The sequence below is a fragment of the Apus apus genome, chromosome 1, assembly GCF_020740795.1.
Source record: "Apus apus isolate bApuApu2 chromosome 1, bApuApu2.pri.cur, whole genome shotgun sequence".
NCBI lineage: Eukaryota > Metazoa > Chordata > Aves > Apodiformes > Apodidae > Apus > Apus apus.
Genome location: NC_067282.1, coordinates 145,488,761 through 145,513,662, shown reverse-complemented (window position 1 = coordinate 145,513,662; position 24,902 = coordinate 145,488,761). Strand labels below are relative to the sequence as shown.

Below are 24,902 nucleotides of genomic sequence, written 5' to 3'. Positions count from 1 at the left end.
CATTTTTACCTGCTTGTAATTCCTGATTCCTGAGTGCATGTCTTGTTTATGATACTAATAGTAGCAGCAGGCCCCTTATTTGAGCATCCCACGAGCCTCAGTGGGTGTTAGGTTCTTCTGACCTATGTAAACATAGTAGGTCAGCTTACCACCTGCAGTGGCTTTTAAATTATAAGAGCTTTGTGGACCATGGGTTGCTTGGGACTGAAATCTTTGCTTTGAAGGCTACAGAAGGAAAGGAGGAGGAGATTTTCCCATTAGCAACAAGAGGAATCTGGCCTCTTAAAGGAGGGACACCAAGGAGATGGTGTGCTGTGTTCTTGGGCACTTTGCTAGCAGAAAAAATGTGTGATTTAAGGGAGGGGTATTTGAGTGTACACCCACTGTAAAGAATGTCACCCATGTGCACTGGACATTCTTCACACAGTAGTATGTTGTATTTTCTGACTGCAGTTACACTGTCATGCAGATAAAGCCTCTCATGAGAGTTAACATGCCCTGCTGGCTGGAGCGAATTAGAGACAGTACCACAACCTTTGAGATGCTGTTCAAGTAAGGTTCAAAGAAACAAGCTCTTTTAATTAAATAGTGTCCAAAAGTCTGTAGGTAACAAAGAAAGAGAAAGAGGGGTGTGTGGGCTGAGGCAGCAGCAGGAGGGACTGGTTAGTCCTACAGTGAAGAGTTAGAAAAAAATGTGCCATTTTTTGCAAGACAAAATTAGGGTATTCAGAGAAGCTCTTCACTGCACAGTGCCCTTTGGCAGCTAGGTTTGAATCTACCCTGTTATTAGAGGCTCCTCATTGCTTAGCACCAACAGGGTTTGTCTTTGGAAATGTGTGAAGAAGCTCTTTTTTCTTCTTTTCAATGCATAAATTAAACTCCACCAGAATTCAGGTGATTTGAAAGGTTTTTAAAGGAAAATACTTTATCAGTGCAGATATCAGTGCAGATACTTTATCAGTGCAGGTGTTGTTGTTTTTATTGAAAAGGGTTCAGACATGAACTGATGGGAATTGATGGATCACACAGAGGGAACCAGACATCCCCTGGGAAACTACCATGCAGGCTCAGTGTGGGGACAGGACAAAGTGTGTGTGGAGGGGAGGGGATGCATCAGAGTGCTGGAGGGCAACTGCTGCTGAATTTCAAATCCAGGTGTATAAACGTGCCCTGTGGCTGTGGATCAGATGTGTGTGAGCAAGAGCATCTGCAGCAGGAGTAAAGCTGATGTTGAAGATGAGGTGGGGGAAGAACAAGTGGTTACACTGTGGCATTTCCTAAGAAGTGTGGGAGGAAAGGAGAGCAGAGATGTAAAGTGTAGCATCAGTAATCCACATCCTGATAGCCAGCTTAGATTCTATGTGTATAAAAGTATTAAGAGCTGTCATTCCAGGGCATGAATACTGTTATAAGCTACAGTGCAGAAGATTTTTTTGTTGTTGTTAGAGAGTCTTACTCTAAATAATTTCACATTTGCCACTTGTGGAGACAAGAAGTAGGTTAAAATTCTGTGTGTTATCTGCAGTAGGTGCTGTGGTTCTCTATCTGCTGGTATTTTTGTAATTCAGCATATGGAGTGGGATAAAACAACCATTTTGAACTGATGCTGTTAGGCTTTGGTCTTGATCCTGTTCCACTTTGCTGTCTTGTGTTAAGGAGCAGAATTGAATGGGAATTATTTCTGATCCTTTTATAGTGGGTCACTAGAGAGACAATCACTGCAAGTGGAGCTGTATTTATTTGCTTCCACCAGCTCCACTGGCTGATCTTTAGTTCTATGTCTTGTCTCTTTTGAACTTCTCTTGACCCCATAATTGCTTTTATGTAGAGTGTAATTTACCTTCGTGGACCAAAAAATCTATTTGTTCCTCTGAGTCCAATATCTAGGACCTTTTATATAAAACTTTGAGCAGGTAAAAACCTTAAGCAGGGAATCTTGCTGCTTGTTGCTTGTATAAACTGACAGTATTGCATGCCATCAATGATTTATAATTTGTATTGCTGGGAGGATGTTTAATTCACTCACATTCATTCATTAATCTTTTAGTATATACATATTTGATTAAAAACAAACTTTCCACAGTTAATCTTGCTTCTGTCCTTTGCTGCCCTTTCCTTTGGTGTCTTAGTTTTTCTTCCTTTGTCTTTGATTATCATCTGCTATTTCAATCCTCTCTTCTCATGTTCTTTCTTTAGGATTTTCTGTGATTTTAACAGGCACTTGTGACCCTCAGAACATGGAAGGCTTAGTGTAGAGGGAGTTTCTGACATGTTTGTGAGTTCTTTTCTTGGACAGTATTTAAATACACTCTTCTTTCCTTCTTTCTGACAGAACAGGTAGAAAATGTGGGGACAGCTGGCATTGCCTGCTGGAGGAATATCATAGAATCACAGAATGGTTTGAGTTGGAAGGAACCTTAAAGATCATCTAGTTCCAGCCTGAGTAGGGACACCACCTCCCACTGGATGATGTTGCTCAGAGCCCCATCCAACCTGCCCTTGAGAATTTCCAGTGATGGGGCTTCCACAACTTCCCTAGACAACCTGTTTCAGTGTCTCACCACCCTCATAGTGAAGAAGGTCCTTCTAATGTCTAACATATATTTCCCCTCTTCCAGTTTTGATCCACTACCCCTTGTTCTTTCACTACAAGCCCTTGAAAAAAGTCCCTCCCCAGCTTTTCTGTAGCCCCGTCAGGTACTGGAAGGCTGCTGTGAGGTTCCCCCAGAGCCTTCTCTTCTCCAGGCTGAACAATCCGAACTCTCACAGCCCTTGGATCATCTTCGTGGCCCTCCTCTGGGCTTTCTCCATGAGCTCTATGTCCTTCTTATGTTGGGGGCTACAGAATTGAACACAGTATTCAAGGTGGGGTCTCACAATACCTGAGTTAAGGGGAAGAATCATCTCCTTTGGCCTGCTGGCTGCACTTCTTTTGATGCAGCCCAGGACATGCTGGCTTCCTGGGCTGCCAGCGCACATTGCTGGCTCATGTTGAGCTTCTCATCCACCATCACCCCCAAGCCTTTCTCTGCACTGTTTTCAATCCATTCTCCACCCAGCCTGTATTTGTGCTTGGGATTGCCCCAACCAGGTCCAGAACCTTGCACTTGGCCTTGTTGAACTTCATGCATCTGTTGTGCTTGAGAGTTGTGATATAATAATGCTGCTGTAACTCTGCTATTTGTGTGTTGCTGTCTGGAGAGGGGCCCATACTGAGGGGTTGCTGCCTGGTACACTTTGTCAAAGATCAGCCAAAAGGCTGTGTGTGCTCTCAGTCAGGAGGCCAGAGGCAGGTCAGCCTACCCAGGAGCTTGTGCTTCCTCTGCAGCAGCACATGGTGGGAAAAGGAATTGCAGTGCTCTGTTCTTTAACAGTTGATCCAGTGACAGGACAGCAGCCTAAGTCTTGAAAAAGACAACATGGCACTTGCACCCCCAGCTTTCTAAGACAGGGAATTGCCTCCTTATTTGCTCCCACTTGACACCCAGAAAAGTAGGAAAGTAGCACTTCTAAGTACAGTACATAAATAAGAATCTCACCGGCACAAGAAAAGAGTAACTGACAAAACCATGTATATTATTTGGAATGAGTAAAATGATGAAGTTCTAGGGCTTTCTTCACAAGAATTATATAAAAGCAGCTAGTAAAAAACTTCTTGCTGATTGGTGTTCATGTGAGAAGAGGGGTTTTTTTAGATGATAGTTGAGTGTTTCAGTAAAACTGTAATTCTGTCACTTTTTTTGGCTTTAGTTGCTTAGGTTGCTGGTAACTTATGTGAATGCATGGGACATGAGGTAGTCATTGATTGCAGGAATTGTAGACCTCAGCATATAATTGAGGAGTGCAAAACTGTGCTGTGTGTTCAAATATACAGAACTGTACATTCAAATATATTCAGTGAGCCTCAGAGCTGAGACTGGTTGGAGGTTGTTAGTGCATACTGTTATATGTATTGACTGCAGCAGAAGATGAAATGTCTATTTTAGTTTCTCACGGTTAAACCTAAAATATACATATTTTATATATATAAAAAAAATATATTTATATACATGTATATGTGCATATATATATGTATATACACATGACCTCTAAGTTGACCAAACACATAGTGATTTACTAACACGTAATGACGAGTCATTGCTAAAGATGGATTTTTCCTAGAGAATCATCTTCTTATCTCACCTCTCTTTTGATTTGAACAGGAGTCAAAAGATGCATGATCCACATATGTGCCCTGAAGAGAGTCAGTGCATCCAAGCCAGCAGGTGCATCTTGCAACTTCCAGAGGTGAGAAGCTGAAGGTGTTGGTTACTTTATTTTCTCATGCCAGTCGATGTTGCACACTAAGAAATGCCTACTCTGAAGTTGGGAGGTTGATCACACTGCCAGTGAGACACTCACTTCCTCTCTTTAGTATTGAAGACTGAATTCCTCATCTACTTTTTACCCTAGAAGGGATTGTGCTGTAGAGCAAATAAATATTATAAGCTTCCTGGAGATGGAGGGTGACACAAGGCAGTGGGGCTCAGGTCACCATAGGGAAGTGTCTTGAAACTTTTAATAGATGCGGCTGAAAAGGAAGCCAAAACTGTGTCTGCTTGTGTAGTCCAGATTAGTCTTTTGTTGCTTTTTGGAAAGACGAATCTGCTATTGCAGCCTTGGGGAGGACTGTTTCTTTTTAAGGACATGAAGTCAATCTCATAGATAAGTTCTATCTTCAAGTGATCTGTCATTCAGCAAAATAATTCCACATTAAAGAGAGAATGGAACATGCTGAAAGTTAAAAAAAAATATCTGTGGCTATGAAGTTAAAATAATGAATTATGATGTCATGATTAGCCAGCATCCTAATACTTGCACCAAGCTTGTATCGTGGTAGTTTTGTGATTTGGGAAGAACACTCTGGAGTGCTGGGCTAAGTATGGCTGAGCCAGAATTAAGGGTTGTGGTATAAAATGAGTTCTTCCTACTGCAGCTGCTGTGAAGACATTCAGAGTGTGTGTGCATGGCACAAAGCAGTGCTGTTCAATTCCTTGACCTAGCTCTCACAAAGGAACTGGAGGCAGCTTAGATGAGTCTTATAAGCTTTGCAGAGAAGCAGGATATGTTGATCCAGGTGGACTGCTATACCTCTGACTTACTTTCTCATATCTGTGCTATTCTGGTGTACCCGTTCACTTGGAGCCAGTTTGAGTATCCATGTAACATGGCCCTACCTTGGGTCAAGTGCATGTAAAGCAGTCACCAAAGTTGTTTAAGTACTGTCAACCTGTCCTTTTTGATTAATTGTTTTAGTCACTGATGAGTTCATCGGGGTTAAAGAAAAGGCTCTAGAAAATTCTAATGCTGGGTAATTCCTGACCCATGAATTGCTTTTACATCTCACATTTCAGATCAATGTAGTAAAACAATATCAAAAGGTGTATGTAACATGGATTTAATATGAGTTATTTAACAGGCACTTCTGCAGATTAACTGTGTCACCACTGGCAGACCATGATTTAAGTGCATATAATTGTAGTTCCGATAGAAAAGAATCCTTCCGTTTAAACAATGTGGGTCATTAAAGCTCCCTAGCATTTAATTATCACCAATTAGTAATTAAGTGAGGTAACATCTTATGCAAGGGACTCAGTATATTCTGTGCAGTGAAGGATAGCTCTCACTGTGTTGTTGAGACCAAATGGGCTGGAAGGGGGTCATCTGGGTTAAAACTCAGCAAAGTATTCAACTGTAGCCTATTAGTAAAATCAGGTATCAGTATTACAGCATTGCTGAACTAATCTGTTTGATGTTTAACCCTGATCAGCACTGTTATCTGCACACAGGGCACTGAGGGATCCTTTAGCATCGATAACGAGGAGTATGAGGCCATGCCTGTGGAGGTGAAGCTTCTACCCCGGAAACTCCGGTTCTTCTGTGATCCCAAAATGAGAGAGCAGATGCTCCGGGCAGCAGTACAATGACGATTCATGTCAAAGCGGCCAGTGTTTACCAGTCTTACCAGGGTCTTTTCACACGAGACCTCACTGACTTGATTAGCCCCACTAGACTAATAAGCCGTTTGGCTATTTACACGCACAAGGTACTTCCATTGGAAGTAACTGATTTGACTAGTCTAAAAGGGGTTAAAAATGTGAACAAAAATTCAAAAAAATGTATGTCAACTTGATGGCATCTTTTTCCTTCCGAAACAAGTCATCAGTGTTCCATTTACAGCACTGCAGGCTGCGTGCTGGATGCCAGATGCTACTGCTTTAATGCAATTGTATATTAAAGTAAAAGGAAAGCACACTTGTCCTTGTGTTTTAAGAGTTTAGGTCTATTTTACCTATGTATTAATTTCACAAAACTTGGGATCTTGGAAAGAGGGGGGTAGTAACACAAAGGAGTTCTATGGAATGTTGGAACTGCCACATTGAAACAGGTGATGGGTTATTGACTCTGTCACAAAATAAGTTAGAAGTTGGTGATACAAAGCTTCAGAGAAAGTTTAAAATTCCCTATATATATCTGGATAAGTTAGTTATGCTGTGTTTTTTTCATCTTGACAGATGCAACAGCACAGAGTTCCAGTTAATATTATAGTAGAAATATATTCCTTTGATCAAGTTTAGGTACATTATACAGAAGTGAATTGCAAAATGCCATCTTTGACCCAAAGCTGTATGAAATACATGTGGGAAGACTCTTTAACAAGCCAAATGAGTCTTTTTTGTAAGTATTCCTCTTTACTTCTGGAGTAGTATAACATGAATAAGGGCTTCCATGTAACTTTTTTATTAATTAAGTCTCGTTGCTCTTCTCTTTAATGTAAACAGTGCTCATCTTTCCTTATGCAACCTACATTCCCTGGAGCCCTAGTACTGTAATAAGTTTTGTTGCTTTTCTGAGTTCGTATTTATAGCTTCACTTTAATTGCTGAAAGGAAATATTACTGACTTAGGCAAGGTTATCTGTTGCCCTTCTTATTATTACTTACAGATTCATAAGATTCTGCCCTGCTTACTGGAAGAAAAAAATTCGATCCTTCTTTTTCTGATGTGATTGCTGGTTGTACATAGTCCCCATATCATGCTGTGATCTAGTCCGAGTTAATCTGTTGATTCTTTGCTGTCATCAAAGTAAGAACATTAGGGAATCGACTTCCAGTTAACAAGGCTGCATGCTGGCTGCATGCTGCTGCAACAGCATCCTCTGCTGGAGCCCTGCTGAAGGAAAAATGCCTTGAAAGGGGTACGTAGGGTTGGTTTTCTGGGAGATGCCAGAAGGAAACGGAATGCTGTCGTTCCCTTGCCTGTACTGTGGAGAAGGTAACTACTTCGGCTATGGGGGCAAGCACTCATTCCTTTCTTGACTAAGATCTAGGGGAGTAGAAGCCTGCTAGTTGTTCTTAACAGTTATGCTGGTGATAGAGCCTATGTTGTGCTGTCTGTCTTCTTATCTGTGGTGATTAGTAGTGCTCAGTGGACTCCTGGGATACTCTCCAAGGAACGTGTTGGCTGTGCTCTGCTCTTTTTGCTTGCCACAGAGATACCCAGAAAGTTGCTCTGCAGCCACTGGCTCATTCAGGGGCAGTTCTCACGAACTTGGGTTTTTCCTCAAGCTGAGGCTTCTGTAATGAAATCAGCGACATTTATTTTTCACAAGTGGCAGGAAAGATGAGGCAGCAGCCATTTCAAAAAGGTAAGCTTTAATTGTATTAAAAATACCCATGTTCTAGTAAGCAGTTTCTCTACACAGCCACAGGCCTATGGGAGCAACCACACATCTGCAAGATGCAAACAACATCAGAGCTGTTACAACTACAACCAGCCTGCTGCAAGAGGCGAGATGGTAAGAACTACCTTCTGGTTCATCTGTACCATTTTACAGGGAAAATGACTAATTCTTTTCCATAGTATGACATACACCTCTCCCATTGCAATGTGATTCCTTGCCTGAGGGCAACCAAGAGCTCCCTCTAGAATTGGTATTGTTACTGCTGTTCTAATGTTAAAGTACCAAGGATCATCCGAGACACAGGCTGATATTTAAATATTCGTATCAGCATAAGTTGAGTAGCTTGTATAAATACCCTTCAAGTAATTTTTTTCCCCCTCCTGTGTAGTTCAGAGGTCTTCCAGTATGGTTGTGGTCTAGACATCTGAATTGCAACATTCAGAGGGGAGGTGTGAGGAAAACAGTACACAACAGGTTCAGCCCCTGCTTATTTTATCTACAGTGTTGAGGAAAGGACTCGATTTCTGCCTGACAGCAAGACAAACAACTTTCTTTTGTATAAACACCAAGATGGGAAGAAGGAGTAGAATCCTAGGTCCCATTCATGAAAACACTTACCCTGGCTTCAACTCAGTCTGTTCTAGAAGGGCTTAATATACTGTAACATAACTAAAAAGGAAGGATAACAACTTAATGATGGACTAGCCCAAGGCACCTGTTTATTTTAACCACAATTAAATTCCCATTTGAATGGCATGTTGCATTGACCAGGACCCGAAATCCTAGTTCGCAGGCATTTAGTACTCACTGGTTTAAACAAACATAGCTTTCTTTTAAGTCAGCATGTTCCAGTTCCTTGAAAAAGACGTGTTGTCTTCTCCCATAACCACTAAACCACTAGCTTTGGAGGGGGCAGAAAGGAGACACCAACTAACTTAGAAGTGATGGCAATGCTGAGAATTTGGCTTCATGTGCGTGATTTTGTACCTAGACCTTTGCAGTGGGACAAAGTGCTCTTGCCCTTCCTCTTTCCAGAGCAAAGCATGCCAGTGCCTTGCATAGTCTCTCACCAAGAGGGCCAAAGCTGCTTCTAGATTTTTGGCATGTCTCAAAATGGAAGAGGTATTACAATAGCACTGCTTTACAGAATGAACTGTACAGTAAGCTACCTTCCCTTGAAAAAGTGATGGAACTTTCTTCTGCCCTTAAGGATGCTGGCTAGGCAAGCTTGCCTCCTGTGACAGACATCACCATTAGCTCCAATACACATTGGAGTAACTACTTCATATGTGCTAGAAAAGAAGGTATTAGCATGTCTCTAAGATAAATCTGAACTCCAATTCAGTAGAATGCCTTTCTTCTAGAATCCATTATAGTTCTGTTGTACTTGGCTCTATGCAGCTTGGCCAAACCTTGCAGAGGGAAGACTTTTGTATGATTTAAGTGTCTGGCATGATATCCCTTATTCAGATTTAAAAACCTAACTTTTATTTCTCTCCCAGGCTTTACCCTCCAATCCAGATAGTACAATAATTCATTACTTGATTATACATTTCTAGTACAACTGGAGTTAAAATGCAACTATGGGTGACAGGAGAGGAGCATCCCAGACTCCCTCCACCAGGACACAGGACATACACCTGGTTACTGTAACCATCAGTCATCCTGGGCTCTGATCACATGCAACTGACCAGAGACATCACACCAAAGAAATCAAAGGCACCACTGTAAAGGCAAAGTACTTCAAATGGAGAAGAGGATTTTTGCAATAAAAAGCAATAGCCTACCTATGCCACTTTCCTCACTCTTTTAATTGAAAATACACCCAACTTACTGCCTCCTTCCCAGCTGCTAGTATTAAAAAAAGCAACTGTAAAGTCCTACGGAGGGGATTTCAAATATATGCACTCAATTGTTTTACTTTGAATTATATTATCTCCCAGAAATACAAGATTCAGTGAAGTTGGTTCCAAACAAAACCAGCCTACTGAACAAACCTTCATGGCTCAAGCTGTAGCCATTTGTATAGATCATATACCTATTTATCAAGGATTTTCCACATGTGCCAACAATACAAGGAGTGCCAATTAAAAAAGGGGAGTGCAGGTGGAAAGTTTTTTTGCAGCAAATCAAACAAGGGAGGGTTAAGACAGAGAAGTCTTTTTGTTCTCTTTTCTGTCTTTGGTAGCAGTCACCTACCTGGAGAGGTTGCAGAAAAGCAAAATAGGCTGTAGCAATTTAGCTGGAACGTAGCATGGATGCTGCTTTTACAGTCATCTGCTTGCTTTGATGCTTCTGCAGCCACACTGCTGCTACCAAGTGAAGACCCAGTTTCTGGAAAGCAGAGGTTTAATGAATGAAATAATTTCAGGAGGATCAGTGGGCTTTAGCAGTCTTGTCTAGTAGACCTGATGTTCTGACAGCTTGTGAACACAGTGCTCTAATGCTATAAGGCCTCTGACTGCAGAGGCTGTACAATTTCCATGACAAATTTAAGGTTTGTGTCTATTTACTTCATGAAAAGATCTACTGACATCAAAGAGAACGGAAATTCATTAACAGCTGACCACAGCTAAACTATGTAGCCAGCCTTGAAGAAAGTGAGAGGAAGAATTGCTAGAGACTAGTTTCAGTTCCTTTTTTTTGTATCTATCTATCTGAAGGAAGTTAAGCAAGTGTCAGCAATACAGTGCCAGCAATACTTCCTCAGGGATCTTCACTGCAGACAGCATGCTAAAACTGAAGTGTATGTCAGAAAAGATAATGGAGATTGCAGGTCACTTTTTTCATACTAGAGGTGTCAATTTAAAAAACAAAGCCTTTTCTTAAGGAAGAGGCTGGTCTTCCATTAAATGATATTCAGCTCTGTTTTTTCCTCTTTCTCCATTTTTTTCCTCAACCTTCTAAGGATGATTACATTACAGTTGTGAGTAACTGGCACTACAAGGAGCAGCATGTTTTTCTCTGTACAAAAACATCCAAAGCCCTGAAAAAGCAGGCAGGGGAGTGACTGCAGAGAGACAGATCACAGGAACATAATATGCTGAAGCATATACCAATGAACTGTGCACTAAGCCTTATGAGGCCCCTGATCCCACAACTCACCAAAACCTCTGAATCCATAGCAAGCAAAACTACCCCTTTGCAAAACAGCCTTCAGGGAAAAACAGGACCTAGCAGCCCCCTTCCTTCCTTCCAGAGGAAGGCAATCCACTGAGGGTCTACTTGGAGAACCTGTTTTAAAAACAGTTGGCGGGAGAGACTTCGGTGGATCAGGCTCTGTGTCATCCTAGAAAATGTTACAATACATGGATACATCAGTTACAGTTTGCATTTCTACAGACTGCAGAAAGGCTCCAAGGTTGCTGAATTGTATTACGGTAGAAGCAGCAGCTAATTAGCTATAGCCACAGTTCAGGAAGAACAGTTAGCTTAAAGCTGATGCTACTACTGCCTGAGGGATTTTGGGCAAAGCAGTACGTCACACCTAGAACCCACAGTGTCATTCTTGGCTTTTGGCACGGCAAAGAGATAACCGTCAGGATGGCTTTGCTGGATGTAACCACTGGTCCTGCATGAACTGAACCTGTTCTTTCCACAGCATAAGAATAAGAAACACTGATTATCTGGTTCTACATGGTCTCTGCCCAGGAAGGGGTGGGGGAAGAAAAAAAAGGCTTGCTGTTAGATGTTGCTTCCTGCAGCTGTGCCAGTTAAGAACACTAAACTCCAAGAGAACTTCCTGCAAACTGCGAAGCTGTTCCAGCTGGAAGGTCACAGGCTGCTGCTCTCTGTGTCACACTGGAAGTCAAGGACATGGGCAGGCAGCGCTGAAGGCTGCTCTACAGAAGGAGACTCAGGAGACAATGTAAAAGCAAAGGAGTGACAAGTACCATCTATTACAAAGGAAGAGCTGGTGACATTAGTTAAAGCATACTTATTCACCCCAATCCAGCCCCAGCATCATCTGAGCTGAGGCTGGAGAGCATAGTGGCTGCAAGGTGGCTCAGTGGTGTTGGTCCCTGTCAAATGGGAGACCATCTTGCTGGTTTGAATATTTTGAACCAAAGCAGCAGGTGTGATGCAACTGAAAACCAGAGGAAGTGGTAGGAGGGATTAAGCAGAGATGGTGCTCTTCCCCAGCTAAGGGAGAGGTAGGTATCATCTTTGCCAGTTTATATCACCTCAAATGCTGGAAGGGAAACCGTGCTGCTCTGGTCATAAAGATCAAAGTCATAAGATTCTGTAAAACCCCCTTATGCCAAACTTGCATTTGCCACTGACAAGGAAGGGTGGCTTATTCCAACTCAGCTGCTAAAAGCAAGGTGAGGGGTGTTTAAGAGTCCTGTTTTTTTATCATTGGTTTAACTGTCCCCACCAATAAACATGGTAGAACAGGTGATGTTTTATGAGATTGGGCCACTAATAGCCTGTGCTGAAGCTCTCTTCGATTCCTAAGTGGAAGAGGGGATGATAGGAGGGTTTTTTTTCCAGTCAAGTTTTGAGAGCTCAGCTACAGCATTTCACATTGGTCCCCATCAGACAAAGTGCTTTCCTGAAGTCTTCAGCCCTCAGGTATCCAGGCTAGGCCAAAACCTAGCTATCACTGGCAACAGTGAGCATTGGTGCAAAGGTGCCACTGGTCCTATCTAAACAGAACAAAAACACAACTTAAAGAGAAAGGGAGACAAAAACAAATAAAAAAAAACAACTCTGGAGCAGGTACTCATTGGGAAGTCGAGGGGGAGAAAATAACATCACATTTTGGTTTAAAATTATAAATACTCTCCATATAAAGATATTAAATAAAATGAGATCTGTCCAGTGGCTGCAGTGAATTCCCAGTGATCCTCCTAAACAACGTCTGGTAGTCTTTAAAAAGTGATCTTTGCTCCCCATCTCTCTTGCCCTTGGTTTAAGTGCAGCAGGGGTTGTCAATGACCAGCATAACATCGATTCCATACACTTCCAGCAGGTCCATAAGGAAACTTCGATCCCCTTGGGGATCCAGGCCCATGCCTCGTGCGTGGTCAGCTGTCAGTGTCTTGTCCTGGCTGGCTGACACCTCCATCAGCGTCTGAAATATGCGGTTGTTCTGCTCCATGAAAAACCTGTAGGATAAAGACAGCTAAGATGATGGCATTGGAACCCCCCAGAAAGATAGCACATTTACCAAACAGGTAGCAGAGCCTCAGAACAGCATTCAATCCCCTTTAATCATAGATCCTACTGTAGTAGTTTTCCATCCACCCTATGGATGACCCAGAATAAACAAAGATATAGCAGTAACTTCTCATTTACAACAGGGCTTTTCTCTGGCTCCTTATGGTAGGCATGTCGCACTTCAGAAGCAAGCCACGTTATCAGCTAATGTGTACTTTGTGGTAACCAAGTGGGTACATCAGACCTTCTAGCTCCCTTAATGCAAAGAAGGAAACAGTGTTGTCATCCATTTAGTAAGCCACTGAGTAAATAAATTCTCCATCACTGGTGCAGAGCACAGCAGTGAGAGCTGCTGCTTACCTAGTGCCTTCCTAGGAACATGCAAGGCTGTTCAGAAAGAGCTCTGACTATATCTGTGCAGCATTACCACCAGAGCTCTGTCCCGACAGCCCTTCACACAATTCCACCCCAGTACTTCTCACCTGCTGCTGACTGAACAATAGCAACAGGCAGCGAAGGTGGTAAAGGTGTGGTTTGCATCTAATTGCCTACCTCATGCTCTACACCCAGTTCTGGTTCCTCTGTTTGCCAGCCACATCAATGGGCCAATCCTTCACATGCAGGTCTTATCTCCATGCTGTACCTCCCCCAGCACAGTACAGTGCCTACTTCCCACAGACACTCCTTTCCTGAGCCAAATGTTCTAGCATGAAAAGTCCTGTGGTGCTTATGTTTTAAAAAATAGGAGGGGATTATTGCATTTCTAATTGTTTGTAAAATTCTCTTCTCCCTCCTAGCACTTAAGAGACACAGATGGAAACTAATATGGCTGCATTTGGCTTATCAAATTTAAATGAAGATGATCTGAAGATTCAAGTTTGGTTTTCAGCTCTCTAGAGGAAGAGAGCTGAGTACGGAATTACATTAACCATGATGTTTCATCATATGCCAAACTAGTGCAACATGCAATCAGTGGAAGAGGCTCCCTAAAACTAACAGTGACCAACTAAATATTAAAGGTAGCCACTCACAAGATGAAAAGGTCCTCTTCACAGGAGCTACAATCCTCACCCACTTCTTGAGAATACATTAACATCTGCCTGAGAAAAGGGAGACAGATTAAATGCACATACCTACAGTGAACCTCAAAGCGTTAGGAGCAGACAAGGGTTACAACTAAAAATGTCACAGCCATTTCTTGGATAGCAATCAGACTAACACCATTGCCCCCATATCTGAGGGAGCAGGGTAGTTTTATAAGGTGCTGGACTAGAAATCAGGCTATGTTTTCAGTTCTGCTACTGATCAGTGGTTGAACCAATGGTGAGGCACAACCTCTGCTTCTCTTCCTGCCTTCTAACTGCTCCATCAGCTCACTGGCAGACTAATCATATGTGTGCAGAGTGTCCAGCAGCTCTCATACCAGTCAGCTGCAGTGGAACCAGAACCTCAAAGAGATAAGCTGAAGCACTTGAAAATACTAAGACAAGAAGGAAAGTACAAAGAAACGTGTCCTCTTTATCCCACATGGCACTGCTGTCCTATCAGGACCAGCCAGATGTCTATTATTACCTCTGGTCATTGAGCCGTCGGTATTTCTCCTTGTCAGCATTGTTTATTTTCAGAAGTGGCTGCAGATGCTCATGATGTGTCTTCACATTCTGGTTGTCCACATACACATCATAGAGATCCCGTTTCTCCTCAAAGATCTTTTCTGTTGTACCTGCCAAAATTAGAGAAGATTTTCAGCACAGAATGTTGCTCTCCCAGCAGACCAACTGTTCTCTTCTGCTTTTGTAGTTGGTCATTCCACGCACATCCTATTTCTCATCAGTTTGATTCCACAGTCTGGTGTCTCAAGACATTTTACAGTTTGAAGTTAAAAACATCATGCCTAGTCCATCATACTTACAGGCCACATATGATACTTCTGTCTCCAGCATTTCTATGTCTGCCACGTTCACGTAGAAGAATGGTTTGGACTCAGGAACAGTTCCTCCAAGGCCAGGCAGAGAAACATTGGCAAGGCAACAGCAGCAATACACTGTGGACAAGAGAAGTACATCCTGAGATGCTTTCAGTATTCCCTTAAAGGCTTTCTGAATCCCACTTACTCAGCTGTCTTGCACGCTTCTATGAAAACAATGGTTAGAGCTTTGAAATGCCCCTGAACACCAGAACTTCTCCACTGGGGACATCCTGTTTTGGATAGGAAATACTCAGTTCTTCCATAGGAATCCCACTTATTAGATTCCACAAATCCATTCTACTGTCAAACACAGTTCCTATCAACACGGGGCAGCACCAGGTGTGTCCTTACCCAAAAGGCCTGCAGAAAAGCATTTTGTAGGAACTGGGTAAACACAGGCTGAATGGTGTCTTCACAAGGAATGGTTGCAATGGATTTTGAAAACCTGCATGTTGTCTGTCCCCTCAGTACCCACAGGCATTTCTGCAGTGCTTCAGCCTGCTAGATCAGAGCTCTGCAGTGTCCCTGGAAACATACCTCTATAGCAGACAACTCCAACTGGGGGCGGTGAAAATATCAATATTCGCTTGCGCAGCAGGGCAAACTTCCAGAGGACAAGGATCTGCTCACCAAAAAATTTGATGAACTGAGACATACAGCCAGCAGGGTGTGTGATCTGCAGGTGGAGGGAAAAGGAAGAAAATGGCTTAGTGGTGAAAAAGGGACACATGCACAGATGCTAAGTCTAAATGTGGGAGCAAGACCAGCACACAGCAATGAGAGAGAACTACAGCTTGTAACAGTCCAAGGAACAAATTCTTAAATAAAACAGCCTACAGGGCACTGGAGTGGCTGCTTATATAAAGAAGTATGAGACACCAGCGAGGAGCAGCAGCACACTGCACATTCCTGCAAGCCTCAGAGCACCTCACCTTCATCTCTGGGTACATGTATCTGTGGATGGATGGCAGCCAGTGAACAGGTTGCTGCGAGGTGGAGGTGCCCTTGCTATCCGGGAGAACTCCTTTCTTGTCATCATAGAACGCCTCTAAATGGGAGTAGTGCCCTGGCATCTCCAGCTGGTGTCTGGAAAAGAAAGAAAAAAAGGAGATATCTGTAGTGTCTCCAGACTTATTTAGTACCTTGCCCCCAGCTGACATCTGCTTTCCTAGCCAGCAAAGGAGCCTTGAGGGTCTCAGCTGCACAGACTTGTCCAGAAGCGCAGCCAAAGCCTCAGGGGTAACACCAGCTTTCAGTGCAGCCAGAGAGCACGGACAGGACTGAAGCAGACTGCAAGCATAGGACTGATCCTGTTTGAAAATACGCTCAAGTAGGAAGAGCTTTCCTTTTCACCATCACCGTTTTCCCTGCCAGGCCCACTCAACACAGTTGAGGCACACACCTAGCCAGGATCACACCATAGGTTTAGAAGCCTTTTGTGTGCCCTTAGTAAAATTACTTTCAAAAGGAGAAAAGGAGAACTTTTTGTCTTCTCAACTCTCCCCTTGGCACTTATGTCTCTACAAAATGTGCAGGGTTTGGGTAGCATCTGACAAGCCTGTTAGCAATAAATAGACTGCTGCTAATCAGTTCCATGTTTCCTTCCTGTTGTGAACCTGTAAGTCTTTCTGGAGAAGCAGTCATTCAAGGAAGTGCTCAGCACTGTAACCAAATTCTCACTCATGCCTAAAACTACTCTCCATTGAGGCAACATTACCTCTCACAGGCAGGAAGTGGCCTGGCCCATTCCCAAGGGAACTTACCTGACCTGGTTCTCCAGGAAGTGCATGTATCTATACAGCAGGGTGTAGGAAGGGGAGAGAATCCCCACAGACTTCATGCGGGCACCACGCTCTAACTCACTCTCCACAGGCATGTTGGCAAAGCAGGCCAGGCCAAAACAGAGCCCTTTTCGGAAATAACTGGGGACAAAAGTTTCACAAAAAGGTTAACGTAAACAAGAGGGAAGGGGAAGAAATAAAGGTAACTGACTGTGAAAAGGACTGATTTGGGAACACAGTTTCTTCTTTAGGGAACCCCCTGAAAACCCACCTTGCTACCTGAAGGGCTGGGAGCAGACACTGAGTGTCCTAGCCTTCACAGGAACAGGCTATTTAAGGGAAGAGTCCCAGTGCCTGTACCACTGAAGCTCCTACCAGCTGTGTCACAGGCTGGTAAGGAATACAGGTAGGGGAAGAACTTGGAATACTAACAAAGGATGCAGGACATAGTCAATGCAGCACCCTTCTTGCAAGGAAGAAGAGCCTGCAGTGCATGAAGCTACCTAGTCATATTTTGGGCGCCAGCATGCTGAAGCATACTCCAGTTGAGTGCAAGGGTTCAGTTCACATGCCTTTGAGAAAATAACTGTTAATGCTGACCAAAAGGAATTGTGACACTCCAGTTCATTGCAAAGCATTGCTGCATTGCAACACCACGTAAGTAAAAGGATGGGAATGCAGAAGATTCCTGGCTTAGGCCTTTCCTCTGAAGGAAGGGGCTAACAAGGAAGAAAGCGAGCAAAGGCTGTTTATCACAACATGGAAAGGATTCAAAAGCACTGGCAGAAATAAGAACCCTTTTCTAAGCCCAGTTCCTGCAAAATCGTTCCCATTCCAGTTCTGACATTCTTTCCCCTTCACCTCAGGCCTCTGCTGACAGTCCCAATAATGGCAGTGCAGTATGATTTGCCCAATACACATTAAAATTTGCACACCACTGAGAAGCTGGCCTGCCCCATTCACCATCTGCCCTCCACAGTCAAAGCTGTTGTACAGCAGATCCCACACAGGTAGACAGTACTTGATATGATGCTGAAGAGTACCTGTGGCTCAGCTAGATGCAGTTTAGCAGCACATTTATGCAGGAACATCATAGACAGTATTTTTCTTGAGTGTTCTGTGTAGTGTAGTGTTCTGCGTGGCGAAGATGTACAGCTAAGAGGCAGAAGTAATATAGCTCAGACATACTCACATGAAATCCGACTGGATTTTGTGGGACCCACTTGCCATGGATTTGAATTCCACACCTTCCAAATCAATATCTTGGGGTAAACACCACTCCACCATGTTGCCTGCAGAGAAGCAAAAAATTATTCAGGGAAACTTGGGCACAGTACTCAGTTTGAAAGGGCCAACACCAGCAACAACAAGTTGTTGCTTGTACATCACCAGGATGCCAGTAACAGTGCAATAACACAACTCCTGAACTCCTAAATTGTTGCAGAGAGTAGCTCCTCACATTTCTTGCAAACGTTACTTGTTGCAGCACAACACTCAGATGTTGCGGAACGTCTGGAGCTGTTTCTGGAGTTAGTGGTATTTTGTGGGTTTATCCTTTATACAGTTAATTGCAGAGCACCTACAACTTCACCTGACAGTGGATGAGCTATGGGATTAATACTGTTCCATTCAGGCTGTCAACATGAGCATCTGATAAAGAAAGAACCCAAAGTATAGACTGCTGCCCTTCAGGATGAGTTTCTGTGATACCTCATACCTCCATCAACATCCTCCTTTGGCTATGCTTGCCAGGGCTGGTCAAACAGGAACCCCTAAGCCAGCATCCCAATCATCAATACTTCTCCCTGGAATTTCTCACGTTTAAGTTTAAGATAAGAGGAGTTAGCCGCAGTGATCCAAGTACTGCAAAATGTTTGTGCATGCTAGAATAACCAAACAAAAAAGCACATAAATTAGAAGCTAGATCAAGATTAGTAAACGTGACACCTGCCAACCCAACCAGAAAGCATGCGGTTGTTCAGTGGAAAAGGCCACCCGAGGAGCCTGATCCTGGAACAGATATTATCAGAGAAGTCACAAAAAGTCCCTAAAGCTGGTGAAGTCCTGCCCTGCCGCTGGCAGGTTTACCACGTACAAAGAAGAGGGACTGCTCTGGCTTTCCCACGCCAGCACTCCAGAGCCTAACTTGTTCATCTGGACGCTCCCTGCACCAAGATGTGCTCCAGGTTTCCCCACTGGGTTTCTGTTCTGTCAGCCTGCACATAGCAACAGCATTTAAAGTAATGTGTCTTCATTTTAACTTAACTTCTGTTTAAGTTACTTGCTTTGTATTTCAAGCAAATGAACATTCTTCAGTATAATGCAATAGCAGATGCATTGTGGTGATGCTTTCTGCTGGTACAGCCCTTCCACCCCCCTTTGGGGTAAGCATCCCAGCTCTGTTTACATGAACATTGGGAAGGGTCTTACACTTGGCTGAGACTTTTAGAGATATTTAAATAGAAGTCCTCATTTCTAAAGCCTGTCTGTGTCATTACTCATACAGCATAAGTATATGCATGCACTCTCACACAGGAATTGGGCTCAGCTACTGACATTTAAATAGGCTATTTTTCTTCTCAAACAGATACTGTATTCAGCAGACCTCCCCCAGCCCTGCCTGGCAAGGACTTCAAAAAAGCAACAGCGTGGAAGTGTGGCAACAGGAGAGGTTTTACATCCATCTAACTCCTTCTAGTCCACAAGGAGACCTCTCCCACAGAGCCAGGCTGGCGGGGGAGCAGCAGCAGCCTTGTGACCCCGAGCACAGCTCCATGCAATCACAGGCGAAACCACAGAGTTCTGCTGTGAAGTGTCATTGCCTCTGAAGCGTGTGAAAGGCTGGCAGAGAAAGCCAGTGACATCATGCCAGCCTGCGCGGTCCCCCGTAGGTTTTGCATATTATATATAAATGTTGGCTTCTGTTGTTTGGGGCTTTTTGTGTGTTTGGTTTTCTTTTTAAAGGCACAAGACCCTTCTGTGACAGAGCAAGGAAGTTAAGACTGTTGCCTCTTAACCACAGAATTGTGGTTGAGGCCAGATCCGCTTTTAAGTCTTGCATTGCAGAGAATCAAATCACTTATGGGCCATTACCTATAGATTAATAGATCAATATGCAAGAGCACCATTGAGTGAAGCAAACTGTTTGATTCTGTTCAGTTTAGTTACAAACACTACTGTCAGGTGTAACACCCACTACAGAGGTGTTTAAGTGGACACGGGCCAAACAATGTCTGTTCTGCAGCAGTAAGCAGAGAACAGACACCTGGAAACAGATCCCTACCCTACATGTGACCACCAAAACCAACTCATGTACCAAGCAGCTACGTTTTTTTTCTGGGATCTGCCACAAGCAACCCACACCTGTGCTCCTGGCAGCTCCTCTCACCTCCTTGCCCTATGAACGTCCGTGCAACGTGGCAGTCGGAGAGCAAACGTGGAGATAAGAAAGAAAAAAAAAAAAAAAAAAGATTAAGAAAGTCGGTCTGGTGAAACAGTAGAACAAACAAAGGAGAGACTTCACTCAGATGCAATAGCGATGGCCAGCCTGGCCAAGAAACCGGAGGAGGGAGCAATGTTGTAGAAAAACAGGAAGCATTGCCCTTCCCCGCACAGAAAGCAGCTCTCGTGCGCACGGGAAACTTTCCAAGTGAGAGTCACCCAGCATTAGAGAGCAGGCAAGTGGTGTTGCTGAGAGTCAGATCTGCAGACCTGGAGATCTCTTTGGGAGCTGTCTCCCAGCTCCAGACCAAATCAGAACCTGCACTCTCAGTTTCTGGTGTGCAAAGTTAAGGACGTTCTTTCTCTTGTATTTTCTCTCCCCTGGATTTTCACATCCTTACAGAAATTATGATGGCACCAGCCTTTGGTGGTCATCACCTGGATCTCACCATTAGCTGTTTCCCAAGATCTTTAGGGTCCCCAGCTGTGCAATGCTACCACGCTGTGCCAGGACACGAGCCAAAACAGATTGTGACCTAGTCATCACATTGGTTCAATTTCCTGCATGGAAGTAATGTGGGACAGAAAAACACAGTATCTGCATGTTCACTGGTGCAAAATGGATAACTTTCCTAGGGCTCTTTCCTCTCCTTCTCCCTCCATTGCTCACATCACCCTTTAAGCCAACAGACTGTGTGGGAACTCCATTGATCACCATCATCTCCATCACAGAAAAAGGGCTAAGAAGATTCAGCCTCTTCGTGACTATTCTGACCTGACAGAGTTGATGTGGCCATGGACTTTGCTTCATCTTTTGTTGTTCTATTTTGTGGGCTGGTCTCCACATACTTTTTTTTTTTTTCCCTTGCTTTCCTCAAGACAAGTCTTGGAAAGCACATGTGCTCGAACCTTACACCAAGTCATATCTACCACATGTGTCTCTATTGCTGCCCAAGATAGTGTTAGGTCTTTCTTCTGTTACTACCAGCCCAAGGGAACACTGCCCTGAGGAAGTTCAGTGGCCTCATTGAAGCCCCTTGTGACAGTGCTCTTTAAGGGGCAGAGTTTGCACAGACCCTGGTGCTCACGGTTTTTAAAGTGTCAGAGTGTTCCCAACTCATCACTCCTGAAAGAGGGGACTGCCTAAAGGAGGGTAGGGAGCAATGAGATAATTGCACAGTTGGCTCTTGGGCTGCTACCATTCTGCACTCTAACTTACAGTTCACTTTCTGCACTGGTGCAAGAGCTGTCTTTGCAATAGCTGTGGAAAGAGCTCCTTCTCAAGTGCCACAGGGTTCACCATGCTGGAAGTGAGGGCAGCACCAGTGATTTAGAAGCTGCCTCTGGCTCTTATGCTCATCCACTCACATGAGCGCTGACAGAGTCAGAGGGACTCCCATCACCTACCTTTGTGAACTCATCACACACAACTGCTATTTACACTGTGTCTGCTTCAAGCCATTCTAAATGTTGGAGGAAAGCTGTTACATTCTTTATTAACATAGTAACCACTTCATCTTTCTACAGTAAAACATCTCTCACCCAATTGCTTGCCTGTATCTCAGCAGACATTACCTGCCACACTGCCCTCCCAGCCACCACCAGAAATTCTGCCTTTCACATCACTGAGGAAGCTACTAAAGGGGGTCTGTTGTGCTTTTCCTGGGCAGGATCAAGCAGGTTTCCAGCTCAGACAATGACTGGATGATCTCCTTTAAGTCACACACAAGGACCAGACACCCCTACAAACATTACAAAAGTTCTTCATACCATCTGATGTGGTTCACCCAGGAGTTCCCAAATCCTCTTTCTGACCTGAGCAAGTTCACACCACTGCACCTGTTTGCCAAGCCCATATCCTGCACAGGGCACTTTGCCCTCCACCTGTGAGGCTGACATTTGTTGATGTGCTCCTCGCAGTCCCACCATGCTGCTTACATTCAGCATCCACGTTGTGTAGAAGCGGGAGGCGGAATTTTCCTGGATTTGACAAGTCTGTTGACATCCAAGCCTGATGACACCCAGCATTAACCGCACATCAGATGTGAGAACAGCTGTTTCCCAACTTTCCCTGGACTTCATTCAAAGCAACAGCTGGTCCAGACAAACTCCTGAGAGAGCTCAGCTTTCTGCCAACCAAGAAAATCTCACCATTTTGTAGAAGGCATATGCTCTCAGATTGAAAGAGAACCTGCTGTTGGTGCAGTCATCCAGACTCTTCCATGTTTTGGATACTTAGGAGAAACACCTCCCCATTTTCTGTTGGAAAGATGACATCCAATCTCATTTTGAATTCTGATGAATCAAGAGCCTCTGACATTTTAGACTTAAGACACTTCTCTCTGGTGCAGTATGAAACTGGTAACTTCTCAAAAGCCCTTTGGCCTTTCAGGACACAGTAGCCATGCTGCTTGGCAGCATGCATTTCTGACAGCCCATCACACTTGGGACTTCCAGTTCAAGACTGGGATTCAGTCTTCACTGTCAGGGCCCCCATGTGAGCATGATGTTGGTTTCCTCCCCCTTCCACTGAAGAACCTCACCATGCTTTACAGAACCCTTTCCTGTCTCTAGTACTTTTGCTATGGATGGGCTAAGAAAGTGTCTGCAGAGGAAAGAAGAGCTTTTTCCCCCATCTGGATGCAAATGGGCTCCTGCACCTCCCAAGCTACTTCCTAAACTTTCTGATTGCACCGAGGCTTTCAGCCAAGCCCAGATTTGCCTTTTCACCCCTGGTTGGCACCAGGCAGCTGAAAGACCCCAACGATCTGAGGACACATCAGACCTCTAAGCACAGTACCTGTGTTGGCAGACACGAGGTGGGTGCTAACTTCCTATCTGTGTCATAACATCCTGTTTTGTGGAAACCTTAAGAACACCAGGAAAACAAAACTGTTTTCTGAAAAACTGATTTGCAGACTTGAAATTAAATGTAATTTACTTAATTTAACTGATTTACTCTTTCAGTAAAAGAGGTGATACAACACTGAAGTCCAGCAGTGTCAAGAGAGATGAATTTGGCACTGAATGGTGGAAAATACCTTCCCTTGCCCCTCTCCTCTGCCCTCCTCGATTACAGCACTCCAAAGCACCAAGAGTCCCAGAGATCTCTCCAGAGGCCAGCCCTTAAACACACAGGTCACCAAGAAACACACGGCTGAGCTGCTGCTGGGGATCGTGCCCTGCATGCCTGCCAGATTTATGCCCACGGCAAGAGCCAGCCATCCATCGTCGACAGCTGCGGGCAGGTGCACACCACGGAGACAGAAAGCTGCTCTCGAGATACTGCTAACAGGTGGGTGCTCCCCAGGAAGCGCTGGGCAGAGGCTCGGCCCAAGGCCTGGACATGGCTGGGGGCACAGGGGGTGCCCCAGCACCCTCCCCAGAACCCCTGTCCCTGCTACAGCGCCTGCCCATCCCCTCCCGCTCAGGGGCTCTCCTCGGAGCGGCATCTTCCTCCCAGCAGAAGTTCTTCTGGGCGGGATGGAGATCACACGCCGTTTCCCCCACACCCCGCGTTCGGCAAGCCCGGCGGCAGCGGTCCCGCCGGGGAGCAGCGGTCTCCCGCGGGGCCAGAGGGCAGCGCGGTTCCCGCAGGCCGCTCTCCGCCGGGGTCCGGCCCGGCTGCCCTCACAAGCGGCCGGGGAGCAGGGACCCGCGGGAGGGAGATGCGAGCCCAGGGACCCGCAGCCCAGCCCGGCCCGCATCCATCTTATGCCAGCGGCACCGGGAGCCCCAGGCCCGGCCCCCGCAGGCCCCGGCCCGGCCCCCCGCGCCCTGGCCGGCCCGCCCCCGGCGCCTCTCACCCGTGCGGGGGTCGAAGGTGACCACGAAGACGGCCACGATCTGGTCCTCCTCCGCCTCCGCCCGCGCCGCCTCCGCCGGCTCCGCGCCGCCCCAGGGAGCCGCGCTCCAGCCCCCGCCGAGCCGCCGCCCGCCGCTCCCGCTGCCGCTGCCCGCCTCGGCTGCGGCCGGCGCCGACACGGCGGGGCCCTCGGCCCAGAAGAGCAGCGGCGCCTCGTCTGCCCGCTCCCCCATGGCCGCGGCGCCGCGCCGAGCCGAGCCGAGCCGAGCCGGGGGCAGCTGCGGGGCGGGGACGGGGCGGGGGCAGCTGCGGGGCCGGGGCAGCTGCGGGGCGGGAAGGCGGGCGCGACGGCCGCGCCCCCGGCGCGGGAGGGAGGGGCCGGGAGCGGAGGGGCGGGCTGCGGGGGGGGGGGGGCGGGGCCTGTCGCGGGGGGGGCGGGGCCTGTCGCGATTTTCGGGGGGCCGCAGGGAGGCGGCGCTGGCAATGGCGGTAGCGGGCTGTGGTCACAGCAGGGGTTTGGGGAGGGGTATCCCAGCGGGGGCTGCTGTGCTCCGGTGTCAGCGTCCGGAGGAGCGTGGGAGAAGTACCCGGGGCTCCCTAAGGCAGGGCACCCCCCTCTGTCCCCCCGTGCGTCACCTCCTGCCCGAGGGCAGGGCTGTGCCCCCCAGCCTGAGCCCCCGGTGAGGAGCCGCTGCCCTTCTGAGCGGGGAGGCGGAGGGGGAGCCCTGCCGAGCCTGTCCTACTGGGAGAGCTGCGGGCCAGGGATGGGGCCATCTCCTGCTCCCCCCGGATTGCTGTGAGGGAAGCATGTCTCACATCTGAAGGAGTCATTGATACTGATCCAGAACATGCTGGTGTGTGTGTGTATGTACATCTCTCTATATATAAGTATATATACATACCTGTGTGTACCTACGCGTGTCTACACATTAATATGTACATATACATATATATACACGTGCATGCTATAGAAGGATGTGAAACAGTCTTCAGAAGAACAGGCAGAATCAGCTTGAGGTTG

General features: G+C 45.7%; 2 protein-coding genes across 5 annotated transcripts in view; one reads left to right on the top strand and one right to left on the bottom strand.

The window, feature by feature from the left end:
- The window catches only part of AGK (acylglycerol kinase), a 36,367-nt gene extending 30,073 nt beyond the window's left edge, over nt 1–6,294 (top strand). For all 4 annotated transcript variants that reach the window (XM_051640753.1, XM_051640760.1, XM_051640748.1 and 1 more), the window contains exons 14-15: nt 4,203–4,287; nt 5,829–6,294. In XM_051640753.1, coding sequence (XP_051496713.1) covers nt 4,203–4,287; nt 5,829–5,966 — 223 coding nt within the window. In that variant the 3' untranslated portion in view covers nt 5,967–6,294. The remainder of the gene's footprint in view (nt 1–4,202; nt 4,288–5,828) is intronic.
- Nucleotides 6,295–7,676: 1,382 nt separating this feature from the next.
- DENND11 (DENN domain containing 11) lies at nt 7,677–24,141 on the bottom strand. The gene is made up of 9 exons (XM_051640745.1): nt 23,883–24,141; nt 17,828–17,927; nt 16,618–16,776; nt 15,787–15,940; nt 15,392–15,530; nt 14,798–14,929; nt 14,458–14,608; nt 13,917–13,985; nt 7,677–12,833 (listed from the first exon to the last, which is right to left on the bottom strand). Exons 1-9 carry the CDS (start codon nt 24,112–24,114, stop codon nt 12,638–12,640), a joined length of 1,332 nt encoding a protein of 443 aa, XP_051496705.1. The 5' UTR covers nt 24,115–24,141; the 3' UTR covers nt 7,677–12,637.
- Between the last annotated feature and the right edge of the window lie 761 nt (nt 24,142–24,902).

What these genes read in the sequence shown, in the direction of transcription:
- DENND11 (XM_051640745.1), bottom strand. Translation starts at nt 24,114, where the DNA reads ATGGGGGAGCGGGCAGACGAGGCGCCGCTGCTCTTCTGGGCCGAGGGC. An exon ending in CACCTTCGACCCCCGCACGG is followed by an intron (nt 17,928 to 23,882) that starts GTGAGAGGCGCC and finishes GCTTCTCTGCAG; the next exon opens with GCAACATGGTGGAGTGGTGT. An exon ending in AGAAGTATCATATGTGGCCT is followed by an intron (nt 14,609 to 14,797) that starts GTAAGTATGATG and finishes TAATTTTGGCAG; the next exon opens with GTACAACAGAAAAGATCTTT.